Source organism: Sorex araneus, chromosome 2, assembly GCF_027595985.1.
Source record: "Sorex araneus isolate mSorAra2 chromosome 2, mSorAra2.pri, whole genome shotgun sequence".
Taxonomy (NCBI): domain Eukaryota; kingdom Metazoa; phylum Chordata; class Mammalia; order Eulipotyphla; family Soricidae; genus Sorex; species Sorex araneus.
Window position 1 is genome coordinate 303,432,315 of NC_073303.1, and position 26,320 is coordinate 303,458,634.

The 26,320-nt window shown below is 35.2% G+C and overlaps 1 protein-coding gene across 1 annotated transcript in view; it reads right to left on the reverse strand.

Annotated features, from left to right (window-relative positions):
* NAALADL2 (N-acetylated alpha-linked acidic dipeptidase like 2) overlaps positions 1 to 26,320 on the reverse strand; it is a 743,119-nt gene that overhangs the window by 567,970 nt on the left and 148,829 nt on the right. The window contains exons 4-5 of the mRNA XM_004603291.2: positions 17,567 to 17,840; positions 4,531 to 4,647 (exon numbers count right to left, since the gene is read on the reverse strand). Of these exons, the coding sequence (XP_004603348.2) occupies positions 4,531 to 4,647; positions 17,567 to 17,840 (391 nt within the window). The remainder of the gene's footprint in view (positions 1 to 4,530; positions 4,648 to 17,566; positions 17,841 to 26,320) is intronic.

Sequence of the window (26,320 nt, forward strand, 5' to 3'; positions counted from 1 at the left end):
TAAACAATTAAAGTACTCTCTTATATTACCGATCAATACACAGCTAAAGGAAGCTCAAATCCTTTCCTCTAAGTTTTAAGCTTAAGGAAATTAACATGAGCTTTCTCTAGAGAACTTGCTTGATGCTTCCTAGGCAATAATGCATAGATGTCATAGCATATATATAAAAGCCATTTTCCTTCCACAGTTTCTGCTACATAATGTGAGGATTTTTTTTCATCAATCCATTCTAGAGACTAAATTAACATGTACACAGTATTTATGATAAAACTAATGAGATCTCCTCCTTGTTGGCTGTAGATTATTTTTCTACTCATTTTAGGAGATAATTTAATATCAAAATTATGCTTCCCCTTTGCCCTCCCAATCTCAGATGCAGAGATTTCCTCCCAAATTCATTTTGAACTATGATTTAGTAACTTCTGCACAGCTAAAATAAGATGAACTTTCTCCTTACTTATTCAGCTGCATGCACCTAATCCAAATGCTCATTTAGAATCATGAATAATAGTTGTGATTCAAACAGAAGTCAATCTGGTCTCTGCCTTTTCAATGCAACTGTACTACTATATTATCTTACTTTGGAACTTCAGCCCCCAGTGTATTTGCTGGACAGGTTAAGTAAGCTATGCTGCAATCATACTATTAATCCATACTCCCACTCTTTACCACATGAATGTAGATTAATAGATAGATAATTGATAGATAACAGTATCAGTGATTCAGTGATTTTTGTAAATCTCAGGGACAGTCTTTAAAACACAGAGATAGCTATAGTAGAATTAAAAAATGTTATCTGATGGGGGCATTCTGCATGGAATTCCTTGATTTTATATATTTTATGTATACATAACAAGGTGTATTTTATACATTTTATATATATATTTAATATATATATAAATATATATTATATACACCTTGTTATGTATACATATATAGTACTTGATACATGTATATATGTGTATAAATATTTGTAGACCTATAAATGATCAAAGAAACCCATAATAACTAATTCACTAGAACTTTGAAGATATGTATCTAATGGGTTACATAGTACAACTTATGTCTTGTCCATTCAATTAAATAGAAGCATGACTCACTTTAAGCCACTACTTCCTAGTGTGAATTGTAAATATTTGGCAGTTAATTACTGTTAGAAAAACACCTCGATGTCTAGTATTACTGGATTTTTTTTTTTCAGGACTAAACTTGGTACTGTATTCAGGACTGACTCCTGGTTCTGTGTTCAGGGATCATTCCTGGCAGTATTTAGGGGACCCTATGGGGGTGCCAAGGATAGAACTCAAGTTAGCCACATGCAAAGCAAGCACCTTACATACTGTACTCTCTTTCTCTTGCACAACATACCTGAAAATTTAAAAGCTTTAATTCTAAGTTAATAAAACTTATTTGCGACCAGTGCAGGACATTAGGAATTCAAGAAAACATAACTAGAAATTATCCAGAGTGTGCCCTAGCAGACTAAGAGTGCGGATCTCTGACACAAGCAAGGGTTTTGTCATATGCATCGGTGTTAGGTTGAAGAAACAGGAATCCTGTAATGTATGAAAAATACTACTTTTCTTATGCTGCCCTTTGAAAATATATCCTAGGGAGGAAATTATAATTCTCTGAAGTTTAGTACAGTACTTATTCCAATTATTGCTAATATTAAGGCCTATAATTAAGCTAAGCCTCAAGTCTTAAAAAATTCCAGTCATGTCATGAAACATTTAGGCTCAATTTAGAATTTCAAGATTTTTAATTGGGAGAGAAGTAGAAATATTAATTACTTTTTATACTTCTTCACCAGCTATGCACTATTTTTGAAGGACCATGCGTGCACAACAGACTTGATATTCTTACTACTCATGCGGAGAAGGCTTAGAAAGTCGATGTCCATGGCTGGAGAGAACATCGGTGGCTGGGAGCTGAGCAGAGACCCTGAGCACCATGCATGAGAGAGGGAGAGAGGGAGAGAGGAAGAGAAGGAGAGAAAGAGAGAGAGACAGAGAGAAACAGCGAGGCAGTGAGAGAGAGGGAGGGAGAGAATAGATGTTTAGAAAGCACTTCCATTAATGTACCGGCAATCATAAAGGCTTTCAGTGCCCTCTAGGACTCAGACACTTAGGCTGCTTTGGTCCTTGCTGACTACCTTTTGTGAACTGAACGGGAGTTCCCACGGCAGCTTCCATGATCTGTAACAAGGTCCTCTACTTGGGAGTGGGACTCACTGACTTAGCATTCCAAGTGGCAAATCTAGTGCAGGAAAGAATCCCAATCTCTCCACACCATGTGCCCATGTCTAGACCACATTGAACATGTAGCCCCAGCACAGCCCTAGACCATACCTTTGTATTCATCATTAAATTCTGAGCAGACCAAACTTTGACCTTTATATGAGACAGATCTGAGTTACCTTTGTCTGGGTTCTTCACCTACAAGCTGGCCAGGCTTCTTCATCAAAACCCTGAATGAACGGAGTGAGGCCCATTGTGTTCCTGGAGTGAGCAGATACCATTGGGATACACCAGCATGAGGCAGGGACACATGGAGACATTACTGGCACCCGCTCGAGCAAATCAAAGATCAATGGGATGACAGGTGACAAGTGACAAGTGACGAGACAGATCAGTATGCTCTGTTGCTCTATCATCAAAGCCATGCATTAAACCCTCTAACATGTTTCCATTGGAGCCCTGGCCACTAGGCGTTCAGAGGGACTTAAAAATGAATTTCTGAAAACTCATTTCTTCATCTGCTCCAGCTTCACAGATATATATGCCTGGTGTATATATGAAAGATTCAAGACAAGGGATTTCGGAGTAATTTCTGATAGTATAATGTAACTATTTTTCTTTGAGATAGCTATCTTTTCTCTGTGTTACCTTCTCTATAAACTAAGAATAATAGTCCTCAGCAATAGAGCCATTGTGATGATTAATGTGATGCTATACAAAAAATACATAGAAAAATGTCCAAGCTGGAAGTCTTGAACAACTGGTTAATGAATGGGAGTATTGAGATGTAGAAAGATTGAAAACCAGTCGTTTACTACAGTAGTTATCTCTGCTGCTTCATGCATTTTGTATGTGAACAGTGTGGTCTACAGGTAAAGAAGATTGAAAAATGCTATATCAATAACAACTTTATAGGTAACAGTAATTTAATAACATTTTACTGTAAAATGTTATCTTTATAACCTTTGTTTTACTTATTAAGAATTTTAGGACATTAGGGATTTCCTCCATCACGCTCAGAGAGCCTGAAAAGATACTGAGAGTATCGAGCCTGCACAGCAAAGCCTGGCAAGCTACCCATGGCGTATTCGATATGCCAAAAACAGTAATAATATGTCTCACAATGGAGACGTTACTAGTGCCTGCTCGAGCAAATGGATGAACAATGGGTCAATACTGCTACTGTGCTTAGTTGTAATTATATAGTATTTCAATTTCATAAATGTACATAATTTTCAGTACTACCCTGGAAATTATATAATTTATAAGTTTGTCACATAACTGATAGTTATTAGATTAGTCATCTTTTCCTCACTTTATAATATGTTGATTGATTGGAGATCTTAGATAAAAATGTTACTATTCAAGGGATTCAGTGTGTACTGAAATTATCCTGCTAGAGTTATCACTATTATACAAGCTCTCTCAAAACTCTGGCTAGCTAATTACTATTAGACTCTGATTTAAGTAAGAGAAAATTTTAGACAGTAATAGAAATATCACAGGATGTTCTTAGCTTTCCTTATGTAGTATGCCAATAGAGTTCTGGTAGCAAAGCTTAATTAGAGTTAAATGAGAAAAACCCAATATATCTTCAGAAACAGAGAATTGCAGTGACATAACTACACTGACCATTCATTTTAATATAAAAAGAAAATGAAGTAAGCATGAGCACCAGTGGTTGTCTATTGTGGTGCCTCATTATGAGATACTTAGATTGAACTGCTTTAATTATGTAAATGCATCTAGTGGATGAATGTTAATAAACTTCTATTTAAACAAAATAAATCAAAATTCTCTTTCTACTTGGCGTAGTATATTTTAATTAAATTCCAGAGCACAGTTAGTAACTGTGAAGTTATACAGTTGACAAAATCAATCATTAAAGTGTATAAATCTGTCAGCCACTAGTCTAAAGTAAAGCACATGTTTTAATTATAGCGTTTTGATAACAGGTTAGGAGTTTGGGATTTTTCATACAAAAAGGTCAGTGTGGGTCCATTTTCACATTTCAAATAGGTAAGAATATAACAAATACAGCAGTTTTACATAAGGTCCTACAAACTTACTAATACCAAGTGTATTTTGTCTTAAGTATATCACTTCCCCATTAAAATATCTGAATTTAAAATAGTTTCTTTTTAGAAAAAACTGTCTTCTGGGATTTTCTCTGTACCACCATTCCCTAGGAAAGCATAGAAAGTTGTAACTCCAACAAAAAAAGAAATAAGTACTTATCTCATCACCCTCTGCCCCTCCTCCCAGAAAAAAAAAAAACCATTGGACTAACCTTATAAATTAGTGGCAACTTTCCTAATTTCAGGAGTGCAATCTTGTTAGTTGTATTTTTTTTCTGAATTCTTCTTAAATCTTCTGCATTACCATAGTTTACATCAATGACTTCAGCCTAATGGAGGAAAAGGGCAAAGAAAAATAAAACCTTGTAAAATCAAGTATAATGAAAAGTCTGTTTAGTTTAACAAAATCATTAACAGTAATTTAAAATGCTTGAAGGAGATTTTAAATTTTAAATTCTATTGTATCTCTCTATCCATTCACCTCAAAATGACAATTATATATCTATCTGGACACAACAATTCTTCCAGTTATATGATAAAATCATTGAGTTATGTGTCGCTTCGTTTTGTTCTAGATAAGTTAAAATCTGGTTCATTCCTCTAATAGACTTTAAAATTACCTAAGACTACTAGAATTTGAATCAGTTTGAATAAGTTCCTGGAATTTTAATCAATTACAATTTACTGCAAGATTAACTTCCATAACATTCAACTATAATCAAGGATTATAGACAATTTATAATCTGTTAAGATTATTGTCATCCGGAGTCAGGACAGCATTGGGATTATGGTGAGTTCTTTGCTTGTAGCCAGTTCTGGTAAGATTCTTGGGACCACATAGTTCTCCAGCATTGCTCAGCACATCCCTGAGTTCCCAAGAATTTCATGGGCAGTCAGAATATCCCCAGTAATGCTAGTAGCACTATATTCTTGCCTTCACACTGGACCTCAGTCCCAGTTAGCTGAGATTGACTAGGAGTAGCTGAGCATGACTGAAGACACTCCAGTTTAAAAAAAAAATAACTGTTATCCAAATTAACTACAAACTACATCATGTGCAGTTGTTGGGTTTGAAGAAGTGTTCAGTTGTATGTGTATAATGTACATAAGACAGTCTCAAATCTATCACAAATTCATCATTGTTACCATATCCTATAGCAATCATTCTCACTTTAGCAGTTCACTTTGTATTAATATAAAAATATGACTCATCTATTAAAGATTTCATGGGAACCATCTGACTGTGTTGCCCCTTTCTTCTCTCTTAAATATGACTGCACAGTAGGTAGTATAAGGGCATAATCTTAAGAGGCAAATACATTCTTTCAGCCTTACTTTGTATGATTCTGTTACTTAAACATAATTTTGTTTTCTACTGATAAAATTGTTTTCTAACAAAAAGCCTACAGTCTCCAACTATAGTACGTATACAGCACCCTGCTGATAGAAGGTGCTAATCATGGGTAATAGTGAATTAATGGAGATGGAAAATTAGAGCTGTACTTCTACCCTTCTCAATCAGAGTTAATTTATTTCAACTAGTTTCACAAGAAAGAATTCTGCTTTTAGAGGAACATGTGAATCCTAACAAAAAATAATCAGTAAATCTCTTAAGCATGTATAGAATGAAATCTTCCCTGAACCATTAAAGTAATCTAGATTTGTAGAAATAAAATTACTATCACATGAAAGTCCATTTCTAATGTTACCAAATCTATAAAACTTTCTCCAATTCAAACCCACAGTAGCCTATTTCTACCTATAAAAATTGTCTCTTTTGATCTTTCTTTTTTTTGGTCAGTTTCAAATTCCAGTACAGGGACAGTGTCATTACATACCGATTCGCAACCAGTTTTATATTATGCAAGGTTGACTTATATATCTTAAATATAGATGGTTATAATTTATGTGATATATCTGGAAATTGAGACTATTTAAAATGGCTGTGCCAAATAAAGTTAATCATTGAGAATTAATCTGTCAAAATGGAGTTTGATTATAATTTTGTATCTATTAGAATTTGATGAAATATGTGCATTATTAATACTATTTTTGAATTTTCTGGCACTGTTACGTATAAATAACTATTGAACTATGATTTTAACAGTCTGATTAAATAATCACAATATTAACAGATGAAAAATGACAGAATTTATAATTTTTATTTAAAATCATTAAACTAAATATGGATAATTTCTATTCACTGATAGCATCTTAAAATAGAGCTATTAGTCAATCAGTTATATAGATGAATATAATTTTATATCTAGTTGAATTTGGGGTAAAATTTTATTTATTTGTTACAATGTAGACCAGATAATGACTACAATGTTGGCCACGGAGTGAATTCATTTTGTTTTACTTGGCAAGAAGATGTGGCAATTAAAAAATTATCAATTATGTAACAAAAACATTCCAATTGCCGGGGAACAGCAATACTTCTCAATAATGGTAACTTCAATTAAAGAACTCTCAGAATCACCTAGAAACACATCAATACAAGATTAAAATATCACATGTATGAGGTTTCTTCTTTTCACAAAAACATTCCTCAATGTTGGCATCATTTCATCCACTTATTTTGGCTTATTTGTTTTGGCTTCCGTGTTTTAAAGCTATGCATTAAATTTTGATAATTAGAAAAGCTCTTCTTTTCTGATAATTTGGCAGATAAATTAAAATTGTATTTTTTCCTGTTCAAAGGATGCCTGTGAACTAGGTTCTTTCAGAAGTATTTCTTATCTACCTTCAAGCAAACCGAAAATCATAGCTGTAAGAAAGCCCATTGAATTTTTCTGAGACACACAGATCAATATACAATGAAATGATAAAATGTCAAGTTATTACTTTCTATGCAAGTTTTCCTGTTACATTGAACTTCTCTTTTGCTACATTAATTCTGTCACACAAGAAGAAACATCTACTTAACCAATTATATATCTGACGTTTACTCTCTGAATTCCAAGGGTTAAGTCTTATTTAACTAATCCCAGAGGAAAATGTCAAATGAGCATCTAGAAACTTTTAAAATATGCAAGCCATGAGTGTACCGCACTGTACATTTTCCCACAGAGTACTCCCCTCACACAAAGAAGAAAGTAGCTCAAGATACCATGCAAAATGATCTAAGGGTTCTGGTCAAAGTTTCTTTTAATGAAAGATAGATAATAGGAAGTTTACATGTTAATTTGACAATTTCTATAATTAGCTTTTGAACTAGAAAAATAAATAAATAACAGCAAAATTTGAATAAGAACCTGCCTTTAAATTTAGCTTTTTTAATAAAGAAAATGTACTGAGACGGGAGGAGAAAGTGGTAGTGAACCACAATCAAGTGAAATGAAGATAGCAGCTTTGAAGTAAGCATTGTGTAAATTAAATTATCTCCAGATAAAATCACGAAAGGATATCAATGATTAAAGGTAATAATATTAAAAGTTACATTTGTTAAATTGGTGGCAATATTATTCTGTTTACTATGGTTTTACAAGAGAATAGCCAAGAGAAATTAATAGAGTGGTCATTATTCATAGTCAACTGAATAAAATAAATATTTCACTGATGAAAAGTAACTAGCTCAAAAGTATCACTGGAGCCCCCGACCTATGGGATACACAACTCCATACTGACAAATCCAGTGCCATATTTCTCCTCCACCTGAGTGCAAAAATTATTCATGCTTGTGAAATCATTTATCTTTTGAAATTCTTAAGACTTGACATTTTCAACCCAATCAATCACTTAGAATCCTCCCAGTTCTTCTCTAAGAGAGATTCTGAATGTACACAACATTTGAAAAGCTTGCTTTGACTAAAACAGTAATTTTCTGCTCAAAGTCAGATAATGGTAAACCTGAGAGTTCTCATCCTGACAAAATATAGTATTCTCAGCAGTATTATTCATCTAAATACAAGTTTTACTTTAGAAATTTACTACTGGCTCATATAATTTAGCTTTTGAATATCCAAGTTAAAGTACTTCTGCTTGTTAAAAGATTTAAAAGAACAGAATGATCTTCTAGGTTCACCTTTTCCTCTCTAAAAACATTTCTACCTAGTATAAACTCATAAAGAGTTCAAAAATCAGATTGCTAGAATTTTATTAGCATCTCTTTTCAATGCTCACGCAAAGTCTTTCCGACAGAGATGTTATCATAAAACCCAAGAACTATTAAAGTATGAGGTAAACTGCTGCATCCTCCCATCCCCAAGGCAAACATCACCTGTCATTTATCACCTTTTCTGATACGCTAAAGTGATACTAGTTAGTCTTGACCAATTAGGGATTGGAATAAGCTGCATGCACCTTCAAATATTCAAGATTTCAATATTAAATGCACTTATAATTGGCACATGAACATTTTCTTATTTATATATGTAATATAAGCAATACAAATATTGTTTGGAGCAGCACAAGTTAAGAACAGTACAAGTACTTATTTGTCAAAAGTTGGCCCCCAACAAATCAGAAAAGATACCAGCAAAGTCAAAGAAAGTCATCAAAAAAATTTGAATCATAATGGAATGCAGCTTTAAACATAAAATTCCTAATCCATCTTACTCTTTTCTATGTAAATGATAAGAATCAGCAGTAGCTGGTCAACATAATTTATTTTATTGCAATATAAATTGCTGCCATTGTTGCTAAAAGCAATTTGTTTTAGTGAAGACCCCAAGTAATACTCAGGAGAGCAGGGTCAACTCATGCAATGCCGTGCTAGTTGCCACAGACCTGATGATTTAGTGCTTAACTGGAATTCTCCAGGGCCAACCCAGTCTGCAAGAACTGTTCTGTGAGGACAGAACCAGGAGACAGCCCTACGCACAGCTGAGTGGGGCTCAAAAATCTATTTAACTAATTAATTAATTAATTGATTAACTAAAACTCAAATAGGTGCAGGCAATTCACTGTAAATTATCAGAACGAAAAGGGCAAGACTTAGTAAGAGGTATCAAGAAAGTCAACTGATAATGAAATGGAAACTAGAGTCAGCAGTGATCGTGATGTAGTAAAAACAGATAGTGAAGCATAATGTGGCATACCTGGAAATTTCAATCTCTTCTAAGAAATAACCTAGAAAATCATGCCAAATAGCACATAAGACATAACATTAACATACATCAAATGCAGAAATGATATAATAAAGGTGGCTTGTTTAAGTAGATCTAGAGTTAAAGGTTTGACGGGGTTTTTTTGTAGGGGAAGAAGTCTGGGCCACACAGGGCTGTCTCCATTGAGGAATGAAAACTTGCAAAACTGGGGATATCTCTGTTGACTTTTATTGCTGTTGTTGGGGGACATACACAGCAGTGCTCAGGATTTACTACTGACTCAGCACTTGAAGAATATTTCTAATAGGGCCGGGGTGACTCTAGGGTACCAGGGATATGAGCCAGGTCAGCCCTATGCAAGGCAAATGCCATACCACTATACTATCTCTCCTGTACATTTAATTATCATCAATTGGTTATCATTAGGCATTAAAGGAGTGACAAATTCATTCAAAAGAATTCATCTTGGAGGTCATAAGAACAATAAAATGCTCTTAATGTCTAAAATCAATTAATGCACTGAAGTAGTTCATAAAGCTAAAGATCAACTTTCTATGGGCTGCTCCAGTTCTAAAAAAAAGTGAATTTTAAGGACCTATGAATTTGTAGAACCTATCTCATTTGTAGAATTGAGATAAACCTTATCTATAATCTAAAGTTTGAAATGATAATGGTTTGCGGAAATTAAAATATAAATAGAATCTACTAAAAACATTATGTTATCCCTCAAATTTATAAGTGGTACATTTTAAATCATATAAAAATAAAATGCTGACCAGGAATTTTCAGATGACACTTCATTCTTCATTATGTTGACACAGATTCTTTAAAAATATCCTAAGTCAAAATTAGAAGTCTGTAGTCAAAAAGATTTCTCACTAAAAATGTCATATTTGTCCACTGCACTCTAACCATTTATTTGAATTCTGCAATCTCTATTTTAAATATTTTGTTTTAGAAAGTACCCGGGGATGCATTGTTTCTTTGTTTATAAATGATTTTGTATAAATTTAAATATTAAAAAATGAACATAAAATGTTAACAGTAATTCCATGGCTATTATGCTCATATAAAATTGCACTTATATATTTGTTTTATCTAATCACTTGGCTAGTAATAGAGTTCATAAAACTTAAAACAGAAAACCATACCTAATATATATTTAAAAATGTTATGAATGTTAAAAATCTTCATTATTCAATGTAAATGTTTTATAAAAAATAATATCAATAGCTAATTTTTATGGTGTTCTTTCACAGTGGCACATATTTTGTGTCATTGATATTATTTCTTCCTGAAAGCAAACATTCCCAATACTGTTAAATTTATTTATACAGATCAAGACACTGAAGATTTGAGAAATGAAGTCAACAAACAACCCCATAGTTGTGTAGTTTTAAGGAAAATCATAATCTATTCTACTGAACTCTCCCTCTGACAGTAGAGGTAGTGTTACTTGTGCTGATAACAATATAATCTATGCATAGCAATGAGTTATTTAAAATATCTGTGGCACTGCAGCGCTGTCATCCTGTTGTTCATGGATTTGCTCAAGTAGGCACCAGTAACGTCTCCATTGTGAGACTTGCTGTTACTGTTTTTTGGCATATCCAATATGCCACAGGGAGGTTGCCAGGCTCTGCCATGTGGGCGGGATCCTCTCAGTAGCTTGCCAGGCTTTCTGAGAGGGACAGAGGAATCGGACCTGGGTTGGCCGCATGCAAGGGAAACACCCTACCCGTTGTGCTATGCCATCCTGTATGCACCCAATCTCGTTTGTCTAAAATATATGTGGCTCATAATATTTAATGATTTTTCATTTTCATATACAAATGATGTTTACCAGAAAGAAGATTGCAAAATTCATAAAACATACCAGAATAAAAGCAACTCTTATTTAAAAAACAAAAACATGAAACCAAAGAGTTGATCCAATGGATAAGGCTTTGCTTGTGGCTGACCCGGGCTTGACCCCCACTTGCCATGTGATCTCTTGAGTTTCTCAAAGAGCACATAGCCTGAAGTAATAAATGGACAACATTGAGTATGGTACAAAGATTATACTACATTGAATATGGTACAAAGATTATGTTAAAAAATTTTTTAAATGATTAATATTTTAAAAAGGAGGAGCCATGTATATTGTTGATGGGGGTGGTGTTGGAATTGTGTGCATGTGATTAATTTTACTGAATATTACAGAACTTAAATTTAAAAATTAAAGGTGGAAAATTAAATCAAATGAAATATTGCAAAGATTTTTAAAACAGTAGACACATGAGATTGACCAACCTTAACAATAAAGTGTTCCCTTTCCATTTCTGTAATACAAGAGTTTCAAAACTAGGACCAAAAGGAATGACTGCACAAGAATTGCATAAGGTAATATTTTTTCTATAAAACTGACTAGATATTGTTAGTACTCACTACCAGTGTCTTTAACATTGTGATATTATAGTTGTTATTTACTGTTTAATAAAAGTATAAATCATACTTTGACTAACCACTCATGCTAAATTATTTATGTTTTCATTTCAATATGTATTTTGCATGTGACAGGACAGCTCTCCTCAGGACCCTTTTGCTGACCCACCTGTCATTATGATGGGGTAAACAATGTCACCTTTCCAGTACACAATGAATTACAAAGAAGTTGCAAAGCACACCATCCATCATGCTGGCACTAAGTAGGTTTTCGAAGTAGATCTCAGATATCACAAATGCTGTTTAGACTGTTACCAGAGTGCAAAAATTGGAAGCTTATACAAAATGGTCATATGATGAATGGACATGACAGCTCTTCAATGAAAAGGGGCACTCCTCTTCTACAAATAACCTTGTCAAAAGCAAAAGTAGTAGGAAGCTGTGCTGGCAGTCAGACTAGAATAATTTAAGAACTTGTTAATGGTTCTGACTGATAGAAATTTATGCAAACACAATGTACTCAAACTTAAAAAAAAACTTATGCCTGAATCATCATCAGCAACCTCTCAAAATTGATTTGCTTTAGAGAATAGGCTGAAGAGACGCAGAAAAATCACTAGTGTCCTACTAAATAGAATATTTGAGTTTCAATAGTATACTCCAATAAATATACAGGAAAATATGCAAGTATTCCATATGCATATGTATTACTGACTTAGAAGTTGCTTTGGTTTAGAAAATCATAATAATTGTAGTATAGTTTGAATTTTAAAAATCAATTATCTACAACATTATTATTCTTTGTTGATACATATGCCTATGTTCCTACTTACTATAATAGATTTCTATAATCAATGTAATTCTAAAAATAGTGCCTTCCTCTACTTTGCATGATTTTATTTTTTAATTATGTTTTTCAAATATATAAAACTTTTTTATCCATATTGTCATTTAATTGCTTGTACACTATTTTCTTTCAGTACCAGAAGAGGCATATGATTATTATTATTATTTCAATCATAGCTGAAAAGCCACTTGTCTCTCTCACAGCTGTGCTGGTTCCATAGACAACCCAGAGAGACCCCTAAGCACTACTTGGAATGATCCTTGAGCGCAGAACCAGATGTAATCCCTGAGCACCTTCTGATGTGCCTCAAAATAATAAAAACACAACAACAAAAGAAAACCAAAAACAATACTCTAAAAATGCAGTATGGGGGCTGGAGAAATAGCACAGTGGGTAGGGTGTTTGCCTTGCACGCCGCCGACTTGGGTTCGATTCCCAGCATCCCATAAGATCTCCTGAGCACTGCCAGGGGGTAATTCCCGAGTGCAGAGCCAAACGTAACCCCTGTGTATCACCAGATGTGACCCAAAAAGCCAAAAAAAATTTAAAAATTAAAAATGGAGTATGTACCACAGATAACTTTATTTTCTCCTCTAATAGCAACTCTATTTTGTCAACTCTTATTGATCAAAAGGGTAGCTAACATTTACATGTTACAATGCTCCTAATATGATTTACAACTTCTTGGTTAGTTCATTCCATGTCTGTAAATTAGGCCAGTCGTCTTATAGGAAGCAACAAGAAAATTGAAGTACGTATAGTTGTTAGACATGCAGAAACTCTAGAAAGTACAGCTATATGAAAACATTGCTAACAAAACAAGATAAAACAGAAACAAAGTGTGATGGCTCTATGAGTAATTTCAAAAGTCTTCATTGAGAAAATGAGGGTAGAACTTGTAGGTGCATGACTTTTCCTTGATACTCAAATCAAATAATAATGTGTTCACCAAATGAAGTTGAAAAGCAAATAAAAAGAATTCCAAAGAACTGCTTCAATATCTAACGTTCCTAATGTTTTGTGTTTCAGATGTATATTGGCTTAGAGGAGGAGATACTAGACTTGGACTTGAATCAAGTGGGATAAAGAAGAGTTTGGAACTGTGTAGGGTTTATTCAAGTTTGAGAGTCTGAGGGAAGCTGGGCGTGGTGGCGCACACCTGTATTCCCAGGTACTCAGGAGGCTGAGGCCGGCGACCCCTTGAGCCCAGGAGTTCTGGGCTGTATTGTGCTATGCCCATTGGATATCTGCACTCAGTTCGGCATCAATATTGTAACCCTCTGGGAGCAGAGGAGCAGAGGTTGCATAAGGAGGGGAGAACCGGCCCAGGTTGGAGAGTCTAAGCTGAGTGATGTGGGAAATGTGGAAATCTTTTTTTGATCAAAGTTTCTTAATCAAATTAATAGCATTCGGCTGACTTCCTCTATTTTTGAATGAATATGTAGTTGCTTATATTTTTCCTACCAATTAAATAAGTAGATGTTTAAAAATAAGATGAGTAATAAATAGAAATCTGGAATATTTAATATTGCATTGACTTTTCATTAATAATACAAATAATAATTAGTTAATAATAAATTGATAATTAATTAATAATGAAAGTACAGGCTTTAGAGGTCCTGTACTTCTGCTAAAAAGTAGAGAAAAATACAATGCTGAACATAAATATTTCTGCACTACTGACAAATATTTTTCTCCACACTCCAAATGCAAGTTCACAGTTTAATTATTTTGACTACCTTTTTTAATTAAATTGAATTTAAATAATTAAAAATGATTTGACACCACACCCCCTGTCGTACCTGTTTGCTGGTCTATCCCATATGAATCTAGCAGCCAATGATATCACTGGGCCTATTCCAGCATGGGTGGTAGAGCCCTTTCTACCAGGTGAGTCCAAACAAGCTTCACACCAACTTGCACCATATTAAGGACCCACACCACAACTCTGCCTGAGCTTCTATTGCTGTTCCACCATGCCAGGATGGGCAGAAAAGAGAGAGAGCAATTTCCAATTAAATCCGTCAGCATTTTTGAGGAGAGATTACTATAAATACCACCCCAGCATAGCAAGAACACTAGAAAACAAATAGGGACCACAAAGTTCAATGAGTGAAAACAGGATCACTGAAGACAACAACACCAGCAAATCCACAGAGAGTGTCTTTAGAGACAGGATGATGAAGTTGTTCAATGCGTTTAAAGAAACAATAGAACAGGTAGTCAGCTAAACTCAAGAAAATGTGAGTGTCTACATGGAAATACTAATATAATCAGAAATAACATAAACAAAGAAAATGATAGGTGATGTAAAAAAAGTCACTAGAACCTTTGAATAGCATAATAACAGAAACTGAGCAAAAGTTTCAGGAGCCCTAAGACAAAAAAGAAGAAACTTCTATGAAACAAAAGAAGGTAGAAAATATTCTGAAAGTAATGTATAGCCTACTAGAAAACTATGAGATAAATTAAAAAGGAATAATACAAGAATCATAGGAGTCCCTGGATAACAGAAAGGCCAATGTGATGAAGAACAATGTTAAATAAATCATTGACAGGAGTGATTATAAATTATTTATTTATAATATTTATTTATTTATAATTTAGAATGATTATAAATTATTTATTTATAATGATCCGCAGAGTTCAGGTTTACAAACACTGAAATCCAAGAGGCCTGAGGGATCTCAGTGAAAAGAGAACCAGCTTGGAAAAGTAGAAGACACATTATAATCAAAATAATAAAATTCAATTATAGATACTATTGGACGCACTGGAGCATTGTCATCCTGTTGTTCATCAAATTGCTCGAGTGGGCACCAGTAATGTCTCCATTGTGAGGCTAGTTACTGTTTTTGGCATATTGAACACAACATGGGGAGCTTGCCAGGCTCTGCCATGCGGGCTGGATGCTCTTAGTACCTTGCCAGGCTCTCCGAGAGGGATAGAGGAATTGAATCCGGGTCGGCCTCTTGCAAAGCAAATGCCCTACCTGCTGTGCTGTCTCTTCAATATCAAAAAACGGACTCACATACAAAGGAAAAGAGCATAAGATTTACAGCAGCTCCATCAAGAGTATACAAATCAGAAGAATATGAAAGTACAGAAATTCAATAAAATGAACCTCATCAAAATACTGTATCCACTAGACTATTATTAATATTTGAAGGAACAATACAATACTCTATGAAGGCAGGCGACTGGGTGGAAGGAGCCCTGGTAGAGGGAAGTGAACACTAGTGAAGTCTGTGTTGTAAGACTGTGTTCCCGAAACTCACTTATCAATAAATTTGTATTTCATGGTGAATTAATTATTTTTTTTAAAGAGCTTCTCTAAAGGACGGGACAAACTCTGCAACATGTGCCATTGAATATCAGACTCGTGGACAGTGCATATGATTGACCTCTCCTAGATTAGGAAAGTTATATATACGCCTCACTTGCTTAGGCATTTTCAATAACAAATTAATGTCTCATTTATTTGGTCAAAATCACTTAGTATTTGATCATCGCAAACTGACTTTTATTGATGTATTTTCTGATAGTTGCATTTGTCACTCCTTTAAGTTTTGTTGGAGCAAGTTTTAGGAAATAAATTTGTTGTAGCTTGCCAAGTGGGCAGACCTGTGGTTGGGCGGGAAATGGAGGACATTGGTGGAGGGAGAGGGACACGGGTGGTGGGAATGTTGTTGGAGCATTGAACCTCTGAACAACTGGATCATAAACAAAATTGTAAATCACGGTACTTAAATAAGGTTTCATACAAAAAAATATGACTCAAATGTTCCTAATATGAATCAGGATTAAGTACACTAGCTGTTGAAAATCTGAGCAATAAAAATTCAAAACAGTATGATTTAGATTAAGGAAATCTAGCACTGCACTGCAGCACTGTTGTTCCGTTGTTCATTGATTTGCTCAAGCAGGTACCAGTAACGTCTCCATTGGGAGACTTGTTGTTACTGTTTTTGACATATAGAATATGCCACGGGTAGCAATAATAATTCAAAACAGTATGATGTAAATTAAGGAAATCTATAGTTTTATTAAGGATAAAATATTTGCTATTTTTTAAATTTTGAGCCAGTACACTTGCTTATATGAAAATGATTAGTGATCAATTATTTAAATTATGCAACAGGTATATTTTCCATGGTCTAGAATAGGCTCTATGACACCAAATTTCACCCACATTAAATAATGTAATTCTCACAATAAGCCTATGAAAATGGAACACTTATGTGATGAACCCCCACTGAAATGATGAGGAAATTCAATTTGAGATGATTTTTTTTAAGAAGCATACAACTGAGAAACCAATATGTGAAGCTAGCCCACATGGCTCTAGAAAATTCACATTTATTCATTATGCCACATTCACTCAAAAAATAATAATCACCATACCAGATAATGTCCTAGCCCAGGAAAAAGCAGATAAATAATGCACACCTTGCTCCCTAGCTCATGTGTTTTCCTTGATGAAAGCAGAACTCTGTATTTCATATCTTTAATGTGTGAATAATCACATCATTTTCCACTTCATGTTTTGAGAGCATACACAGTCTGAAAACATAACAACCTCCATTTCTATTCTCTCTGTCCACATCAATCTATTAAAATATGCCTCTTGAAAACCAAAGAGTGAAATGAACTTGCACTCTATAGGCGAGGCAAAATGGAAAATGACTCAGTCACACATTCAACACTTTTGAATTAAATTCTTCTAACATGTTTTCATTTTCAAAAGATGGCATGAAAAAGGTCAGGCAATCCAAATCTTCTTTCCCCTTTTCTGACACTCCCACACTGAGAACATTTAATGGTTGCTTTGTATGTTGCATCTTGCCAGTTAGTTCAATTTAGATGAAAGCTGTTGTTTTCTAATTCCATTTCACTGTAAATGACAGAGACAAATGGTCATATTACCTCGAGAGTTCCTTTGGCAGAATAGGCTGCATATGAGTAGAGCAGTTCTTGGCTGCTGTGTTTTCTGGCTTCTTCGTCACAAGGCTGGCCAGTCGGATGAAAGCACTGACCTCCACTGCTCAGAGTCACAGAGCTGGGAGCGGGGCCTGGCAGATTAAGCAGCACAGAGTAATTTACAAACTGTAAATCTTCGAGGCCCAAGGAAGTCCACTGACTCTTAATCTTCTTTGAGATTTCTGTGTCATCATCACTTTTATACAGTTGTATCAAATTTCTGAAAGGAATTAAAAAAGCACATTCAAACAAGGAAAACAAAAACCTTTTTCTTTAAGATATGATTTCAATATAAGAATCAACATAATGAATATAAAATACTATAAGATTAGAGCAGATGGTACCAATTTCTAGGGGCAAGGGGCTTGCACAAAAATTATACTACAGAAAAGCAGATCGTATTAGAATCCTTAATTCACTGTATCACTGTCATCCCATTGCTCATTGAATTGCTTGAGCGGGCACCAGTAACATCTCCATGTGAGACTTGCTGTTACTTTTTTTGTCATATCGGATATGCCACGGGGAGCTTGCCAGGCTCTGCCGTGCGGGCAGGATACTCTTGGCAGCTTGCCAGGCTCTCCGAGAGGGACGGAGAAATCAAACCAGAGTTGGCCATGTGCAAGGCAAACGCCCTACCTGCTGTGCTATTGCTCCAGCCCAATCTTAAATTAAAAACTAATAATGCAATGTAGGTAGTTCAGCTGAATACATAGTGATCAATACCAAGTACTTCTTTCATTAGCTCTGGTTCTCTAGGAAGATTAGTAAAATTCAGAAACTCAATATGAAAACTGGAGATCATTCTGGTTGAAATAGTTTTATATTGTAGTTATTATGCCTCCATATAAAACCATGTGAATAATTTATAGTTATTGCTATATCCCATAAAAAATTATAAATATGAAATTTTTTAGATATATGGCAAAGTTATGATGTTATAAACAAAACAGTGTGCAATAAAATTAGTGTATCTTGGTGGAATCAGACTACAAACTTTGAAACAAATATAATGTTATATGTTCTTCAGTTCACTATATATTTAATCTGGCACCTGTCCACAGTAACATGATCTATTTTATATATCACATCTTATAAAGCTAGGCACTTTGTAAAAATTGTATCAAAGCTATAACAGAATAAGATGTGCAAACTTAATAAAATAACACAGATGAAATGTTATTGCTTTGGTTGGAGAAATGTGACATCTTTCAAAGCCAAAACTGTTTCTTTTTAAATAATTTTTGCTACACAAATTGATATATACGTATATAATTTAAACTGTCCTTATGATTGTCCGTCACATTATTTTTTGTCCTTTATGCCTAATTCTATAGTAAATTGTTGAAGCATCATATAGGAAAGCACCTTTGGGAGAATAATAAAAGTTACACACAGCAGAATAAAACTGGAAGAAATACATAAGATTGTAAGAGAACATTATTTACTATATTTAGAGAACCCAAAAACCTCTACCAAGAATCTCCTAGAAACAATAAACTTGTATAGTAAAGTTGCAGGATATAAAATTAATACTCAAAAATCCATGGGTTTCCTATATGAAAATAATGAGAGAGCAGAAAGTGACATGATAAAAGCAATCCCGTTCACAATCATGCCTCAGAAAATCAAGTACCTTGTAATCAGTTTAGCTAAGGAAGTAAACGACCTTACAAAGAAAACTACAAAAAACTACTTTATGAAATAAAAGAGGACACAAGGAAATGAAAAGATATCCCCTGCTCATAGATTGGGAGAATTAACATTGTCAAAGTGGCAATACTACCCAAAGCATTGTACAGATACAATGCGATCCCTATAAGGATACCCATGACATTCTTCAAAGAAATGGAGAAAACACTTCTGAAATTTATATGGAACAATATGCCCCTATGAATAGTGAAGGCAATTCTTGATTAAAAGAAGATGGGAGGCATCAACTTCCCCAACCTCAAACTCCACTACAAAGCAGTAATAATTAAAACAGCATTGTACTAGGACAAAGACAGAGCTGCAGACCAATGGAACAGGGTTGAATATCCTGACAAACACCCTCAAATATATGAGCATCTAATCTTTGACAAAGGGGCAAGAAATGTGAAGTGGAGTAAGGAACGCTTCTTTAACAAATGGTGCTGGCAACATTGGACAGCTATATGCCAAATAATGGGCTCAGATCTCTACCTAGCACCATGTACAAAAGTTAGATCAAAATGGATTAAAGGCCTCAACATCAGACCAGACTCCATCAGGTACATTGAAGACAAGGTTGGCAAAACCCTCCACAACACTGAAGCTAAAGCTATCTTCAAAGATGACAGTCTACTGGCCAAGCAAGTGGAAACAGAGATGAACAAATGGGACTATCTTAAACTAAGAAGCTTCTGCACCTCAAAAGAAACAGTGACCAAAATACAAAGACAGTCTATAGAATGGGAAAGGATATTAACCCGATATCCATCTAATAAGGGGTTGAAATCAACGATTTATATGGCACTGGTTGAACTCTACAAGAAGACAGCATCCAAACCCATCAGAAAATGGGGCAATGAAATGAACAGAACCTTTCTCCAAGAAGAAATTTGAATGGCTAAAAGACACAAAATGTTCTTCATCACTACTCATCAGGAAGATGCAGATCAAAACAATATTAAGATATCATCTTATACCACAGAGATGGGCCCACACTCAAAAAGACAAAAAAAATCAGTGTTGGTGCAGATGTGGGGAGAAAGGGACTCTACTTCACTGCCGGTGGAATGTCAACTGGTTCAGTCCTTTTGGAAAATAGTATGGACAAGTCTCAAAAAATTAGAAATTGAGCTCCCATGTGACCCAGCAATACCACTTCTGGGAATATATTTTGGAGGGACAAAATAGTAGAGAAAAATTGACATCTGCACTTGTACATTCATTGCTGCACTGTTCACAATAGCCAAAATCTGGAAAAAACCTGAGTGCCCAAGAACAGATGACTGGTTAAAGAAACTTTGGTACATCTACACAACAGAATACTATGCAGCTGTTAGAAATGATGAAGTCATGACATTTGCATATAAGTGGATCAACATGGAAAGTATGTTAAGTGAAATGAGTCAGAATGAGAGAGAGAAACATAGAAAGATTGCAGTCAACTGTGGAATATAAAGTAACAGAATGGGAGACTAATACCCAAGAGTAGTAGAGATAAGGGCCAGGAGGTCTGCTCCACGGCTTGGAAACCGGCCTCACATGCTGGGGGAAAAGGCAGCTCAGATAGAGAAGGGAATACCAAATAAAGGATATTGGGAGAATCCGTTCAGGTTGAAACATGCATGCCAAAAGTAGACTATAGACCGAACCTGATGTCCACTCAATACTTCTATTGCAAACCACAAAACCCAAAAGAAGAGAGAACTAAAAGGAATTCCCTGCCACAGAGGCGGGGTGGGGTAGTGGGGGATGGGGTGAGGGTGGTAGGAGGGATACTGGGAACATTGGTGGAGGAGAATGGGCACTGGTGGAGGGATGAGTAAATGATTATTGTATGACTAAAATGCAAACATGAAAGTTCATAAGTTTATAGCTATACCTCATAGTGATTCACTAATAAAAAATGATAGCATTATTTGACATAAAAGCTATACCTAATCACATAACTTGAAAGTTTGTATGAGTATACCTGCCAATGATGATAGCCCCTGCACCTAACTGTACCTGGACCAAATTAGCCAAGCCAGAGCCCCAGTGTTAATTCTAGTGTGGACTGGGCCCATGGGCAGTATATGACAAGCACTGCTCAGTGCCAACCATGTTAGACTCGGAAGCCCTGGAGTAAGCTCACCTGAGTCCCAGGCTCAGATCTACATGTGCAACCAGAGACAGCCCAGGGTAGCAGGGGATAGTTTGAGCCACATCATCTAGGTAGAAAGGCTTTGGAATAGAATTAGTCAGATCTTTACCCTTCAAGGAAGACCAAGAACAATGAAAATAAAAGGGAAGGAAGCAAGCCATGTCAATAGAGGGCAACAGAAATGCAGAGAGGTCCCCAATTGTATCAGATCTTTCTATTCTGCCTGAAGGCAATCAAACAACACTTCCACTGATGCTTAATGATCTGAAAATGGATTTGAACTGAGAATCAATAAACTTGAAGAGAACCAGATGGTAAAACTCTAAAGAAATAAAGGAGCTAAGGAATAAGCAGCAAGTCTCAACAGCACACTAGATGAAATGGAAAATAGAATCCGTGACCTTGAAGATCTGGTAAACAACTTCAGCAATAAAAAAGGCACTTGAAAAGGTAGTAAGTTGCCGGAGAGATAAAACAGTAAGTAAGACACTTCCCTTGCATGTGGTTACATTGGCTGTCACCCAGGTTCAAATTCCAGGCACCACAAAATCCATGGAGAGCCACCAGGGTTCACTCTGAGCACAGAGCCAGGAATGATCCCTAAACCATACTGGATGTGGCCCAAACTCCACTCAATAAAAGTAAATAGAATGAGGAAAAACGAAGAGAACATGATCTATTATTGATGATAGGAGGACCACCTAAGAATGTTAGGTATAGCAAGAGGGGAATAATATGATGGGGGGAGAACAAGTATTAATTTGGCTACCACAATCCAATGATGGGCATGAACAAGAGGTTCTGAGAACACCAATCAGAAATCCCAAACAGGAGGAAGCAAAGAAACAATATGATCAAAATATCAAGAACCAAATATAGAGACAGATTTACTAAAGTAGCAAGAGGAAAGCAAAACTTCATATGCAAGAAAAAAAAATAAAAGCTAGAATATTCATAGCAGATTTCTTCAGGGCAATTTTAGAAGCATAGATTGAGGGGAATGGTACATATAAAGAACTTAATGGAAGAAACCTCTCAGAACTCTCTAATGTAAAATGTTATAATTTAGGGTTGAATGAGAGATTAAAAATATCTCAGAAAAATAGCAGCTGAATACATTTGAAGAATCTAAAACAGTACAATTAGGGATAATAAGGGTTATAAAAAAAACACAAAATGGTTAAAAGAATCAGGAACAAGAATCCAGTATCCTGCTGCTTATAACAATCACACTTGAACTCTCCCAATAAACTCAGGTTCAGAGAGAAGGGGAAAGAAACAATTAAACAGGTTTATGTCAGACTGAAAAAAAAAGTAGTGACGCTCATTCTTGAAGCAGGCCAAACAACATTCATACTAAGGACTGTAATGAAATACTGATGAATACTTATTAAGAGATGAATACATCAATATGACATTGCTCCTCAATATATATGCACTATATGAATAGCAGCAAAGTTCAAAGATCAAATGTGTAGTGTTAAATAACAATGAAATCCAAGATTAGATCAAGAAATAAACATATTTGAAACAAATGAGTATGAAAATACAAACAACCAAAACCTATTGGACGCAAAAAAATCAGTATTACGTGGGAAATTGACAGAAATATAGGTTTACATCAGGAAAGAATAAAATGATCAAATTTATTACCTAATCACAAAGCTTGAGAAACTAGAAAAAGGTAAACAATGAATCTCAAAGGAGGGAAGAAGAAAATAATACAAACCAAAGTAGAAATCAATATACAGAAAAAAACAAAATATCAGTCAATGGCATTATGAAGACTGATTATTTGGCTATCTTTACGAAAAAAAGAAGAGAAAAAATTTCCAAATCTAGTCACAGATAAAAGGTAGAATCGTAACAGACCTCTCAGAAAGACAAAAGAAAAATCATGTTACTATATAAAAGGCTATACCCTTTAGCTGGTTACCCCTTCAAAAAAATTAAATAATTCATAGAATCATTGACCCTCCCACAATTGAATCAGGAAAATGTAGAAAATATGAATGTGTCAATAATCAATTGAAAGATTAAATTATTATCAATTTATAGGAAATATCCTTTAATTTTTGACCAAATGTAGATTAATGGTATATAACTTCCCAAATTGATTGATTATAAGAAGAGTATTTTTATGCAAAAGGCATAGTACTGTTAATTAGGTATTCCCAGCAACATTTAGTCACCAGGCAAGACACTTAAGTACTTATTGTAATGTGATTTTCCTTGCACCCATAGTGCTCAGGGCCACTGGAATCACTTCAGTAGTGCTTGTGGGGCCATGAAATGCCTAAGGTCAGACTAAGAACACTGAGCACACAGAAAAAAAAAAATGTTTCAGATCCTTGAAGGTGTTTCCCTGTTTTCTTGTTAATGGTTAATTTCTACTTCTTTAATGCTGCTAAAATAGTGTTTGATACAATTTCTATTTTCATGATTTTATGGACACTAGTTTTCTAGCTTTTGTCTATTCTAGAGAATGTTCTACATTACCCTAAATGTGTTTTTATATTTGGAAGCAGAGAGCTCTTTCTGATATATTAATCCCCACTCTTTAAGTTTCATTTTTAATTTTAAGACAATTGTTTCCTTTACCTTTTCATTAGATTAATTGAAATCTTCAATGATGAAAAGCGGGTGTTAAAGACTCCTACTACTATTTTTTTGCTATCACAATCTTATCTATACCAATTATAATTGCTCTATACATTTTGATCCTGTTCATTTAGTGCACATATGTGAGTAATTAGTATTTTGATATAGTGATCCTTTGATAATCATATAATTGTAAGCTTCTCTTACTGTTTTTGCTTTAAAGTCTTTTTGTGGTCTGATATGAGTATGGACATCTCTGGCTTCTTTACGGCACAACATTTGTACACTTATTTTTGAAGCTATTACTCTGGGACTGTGTTTATCATAAATGTTAAAATGTGTATATATATTTTTTTGGGGGGTCACACCTATATGCACAGGGGTTATTCCTGGCTCTGCACTCGGGAATTACCTCTGGCAGTGCTCAGGGGACCATATGGGATGCTGGGAATCAAACCCGGGTTGGCCGTGTGCAAGGCAAATGCCCTACCCGCTGTGCTATTGCTCCAGCCCCATCAAGTGTATATTTTATGAGCTGAAAAAAAGTTTACTTTGTTTATGATACATCATCCACTTTATTTCATTTGGTTCATGATTCTTGACCTTTACCATTTAGTCAAGAATAGCTATATTGAAATAATTTAATTCAATATTATTTTCTCTATTGATTCTATTTGTGAAATAGAAACTTGAAATTAAATTTGCCTGTACTTCTTTGACTTTTTATATTTTTTTCACTTTACTTCGATATCTGCTTGTTATATTATGGTCAGGTTCCATTTAAATCTTTGAGGTGGCTAAATATGGAAGTATTATATAGTACTCTATCATTACAGTGGAATCTACAGAAAAAATAAAATAAGTATAGAATCCTGCATGAGACCTACTGAAATAATGTCACTGGAGAATCAAGTTATTTTCTCAAGGAGAATCATCCTACCTTGAAACAAGATCGATGTGCTAAATTATTAAATAATGGGACTACCAGAGGAGTAATAGTACAGGGAAATGAAGATCCGTGAACTGGGAAACTCCTAAGATGCAACTCCTTGGCCTTGAAAAAGATAGGGCTCAGGAAAAGCCTGAAACTACCATTTTAACCTTAAAACTACTCTGATAAAACCTGACCTAGTGTGTGAGAGAGATACTACAGTGGGCAAGGCCTTGCACTCAGCTGACCCTGGCTTGATCCCGGGCACCACACTGATCCCAGAGCACAGAGACAGGAATAAGCCCCCAAATAAACAAATAAACAACAGCAGCACCACCACCACCAACATAAACCTCATCAGGAGGTAAGAATACCAGGAAAGATTCAGGGGTCTGATTGTGAAGCAGTTCAGGCCTATCCAGGGGCTTGAACTTGCAGCAGTGTGGCCTTTAGCAATCATCCCTTATTCTTCTTCATCTTAGAATAAGAAACACCATGAGGGAAAATGCTGCCATTCCATGCTAAGGATGGAGCTACATAGGGCTGGTGACATCTGCTTACCCCAGGCTAAACAGAACCAGTTCCTCCCAATACATTTTTGATTGATAGCAGGCAGCATGAATGAACAGAGACAGAAAGTGCTTTCTAGAGCCAAAGAGAAATCACTCAAAGTCTTCCCACTGCCTTCTGTGTCAATGTTCAGTGCATTTCTGAGCATTTGAACATTCAGGTTGGAGCCTAGGCCTGGTGAAATTGGATGCCACACAGACTGATAAATACCACGCCATTGGTTCACAGGATGCTTGCCAGGTTTTTAGATCCTGGCAATAAACTTGTTGTCAGTGTCTGAAAATGTGAACGCCGTGGGATTTGTGTGAATCTGTTTGGTGCTGTAATTGCTTTTGGACACTTGTGATTAGAAGACTCATTTTCTTCCCAGAGTCACCAAAGTCAACTCAGGCATCAAGTACAAATGCTGGGATACATTTGTCTGCCAGTTCTTGAAGTTAGAATTGTTGCAGTAAGCGTCTGTTCACAAATTCCTAGCAGTGGTCCAGAATAACACAAAGTCAGAGCCTCAGTCTTTTACTGAATTAGCAAATATGAATCATTGTCGGCCGTCCAGGCTTGGACAAAATCAGTAGCCCACACATGAAACCAGACACAATGGAGAAAAAGAATTTGCCTGCACCGATAGAAGAAGACAAAAGCCTGGGAAGAATCCCAACCTACAAGTTATTTCAACTATCTAATGAACACTTCGAAGCAAGCCCAGTAAGGATGTTTGATGAATTAAGAAAATCAACAGAACTCCACAGTTAAAGAGAAAGTATGT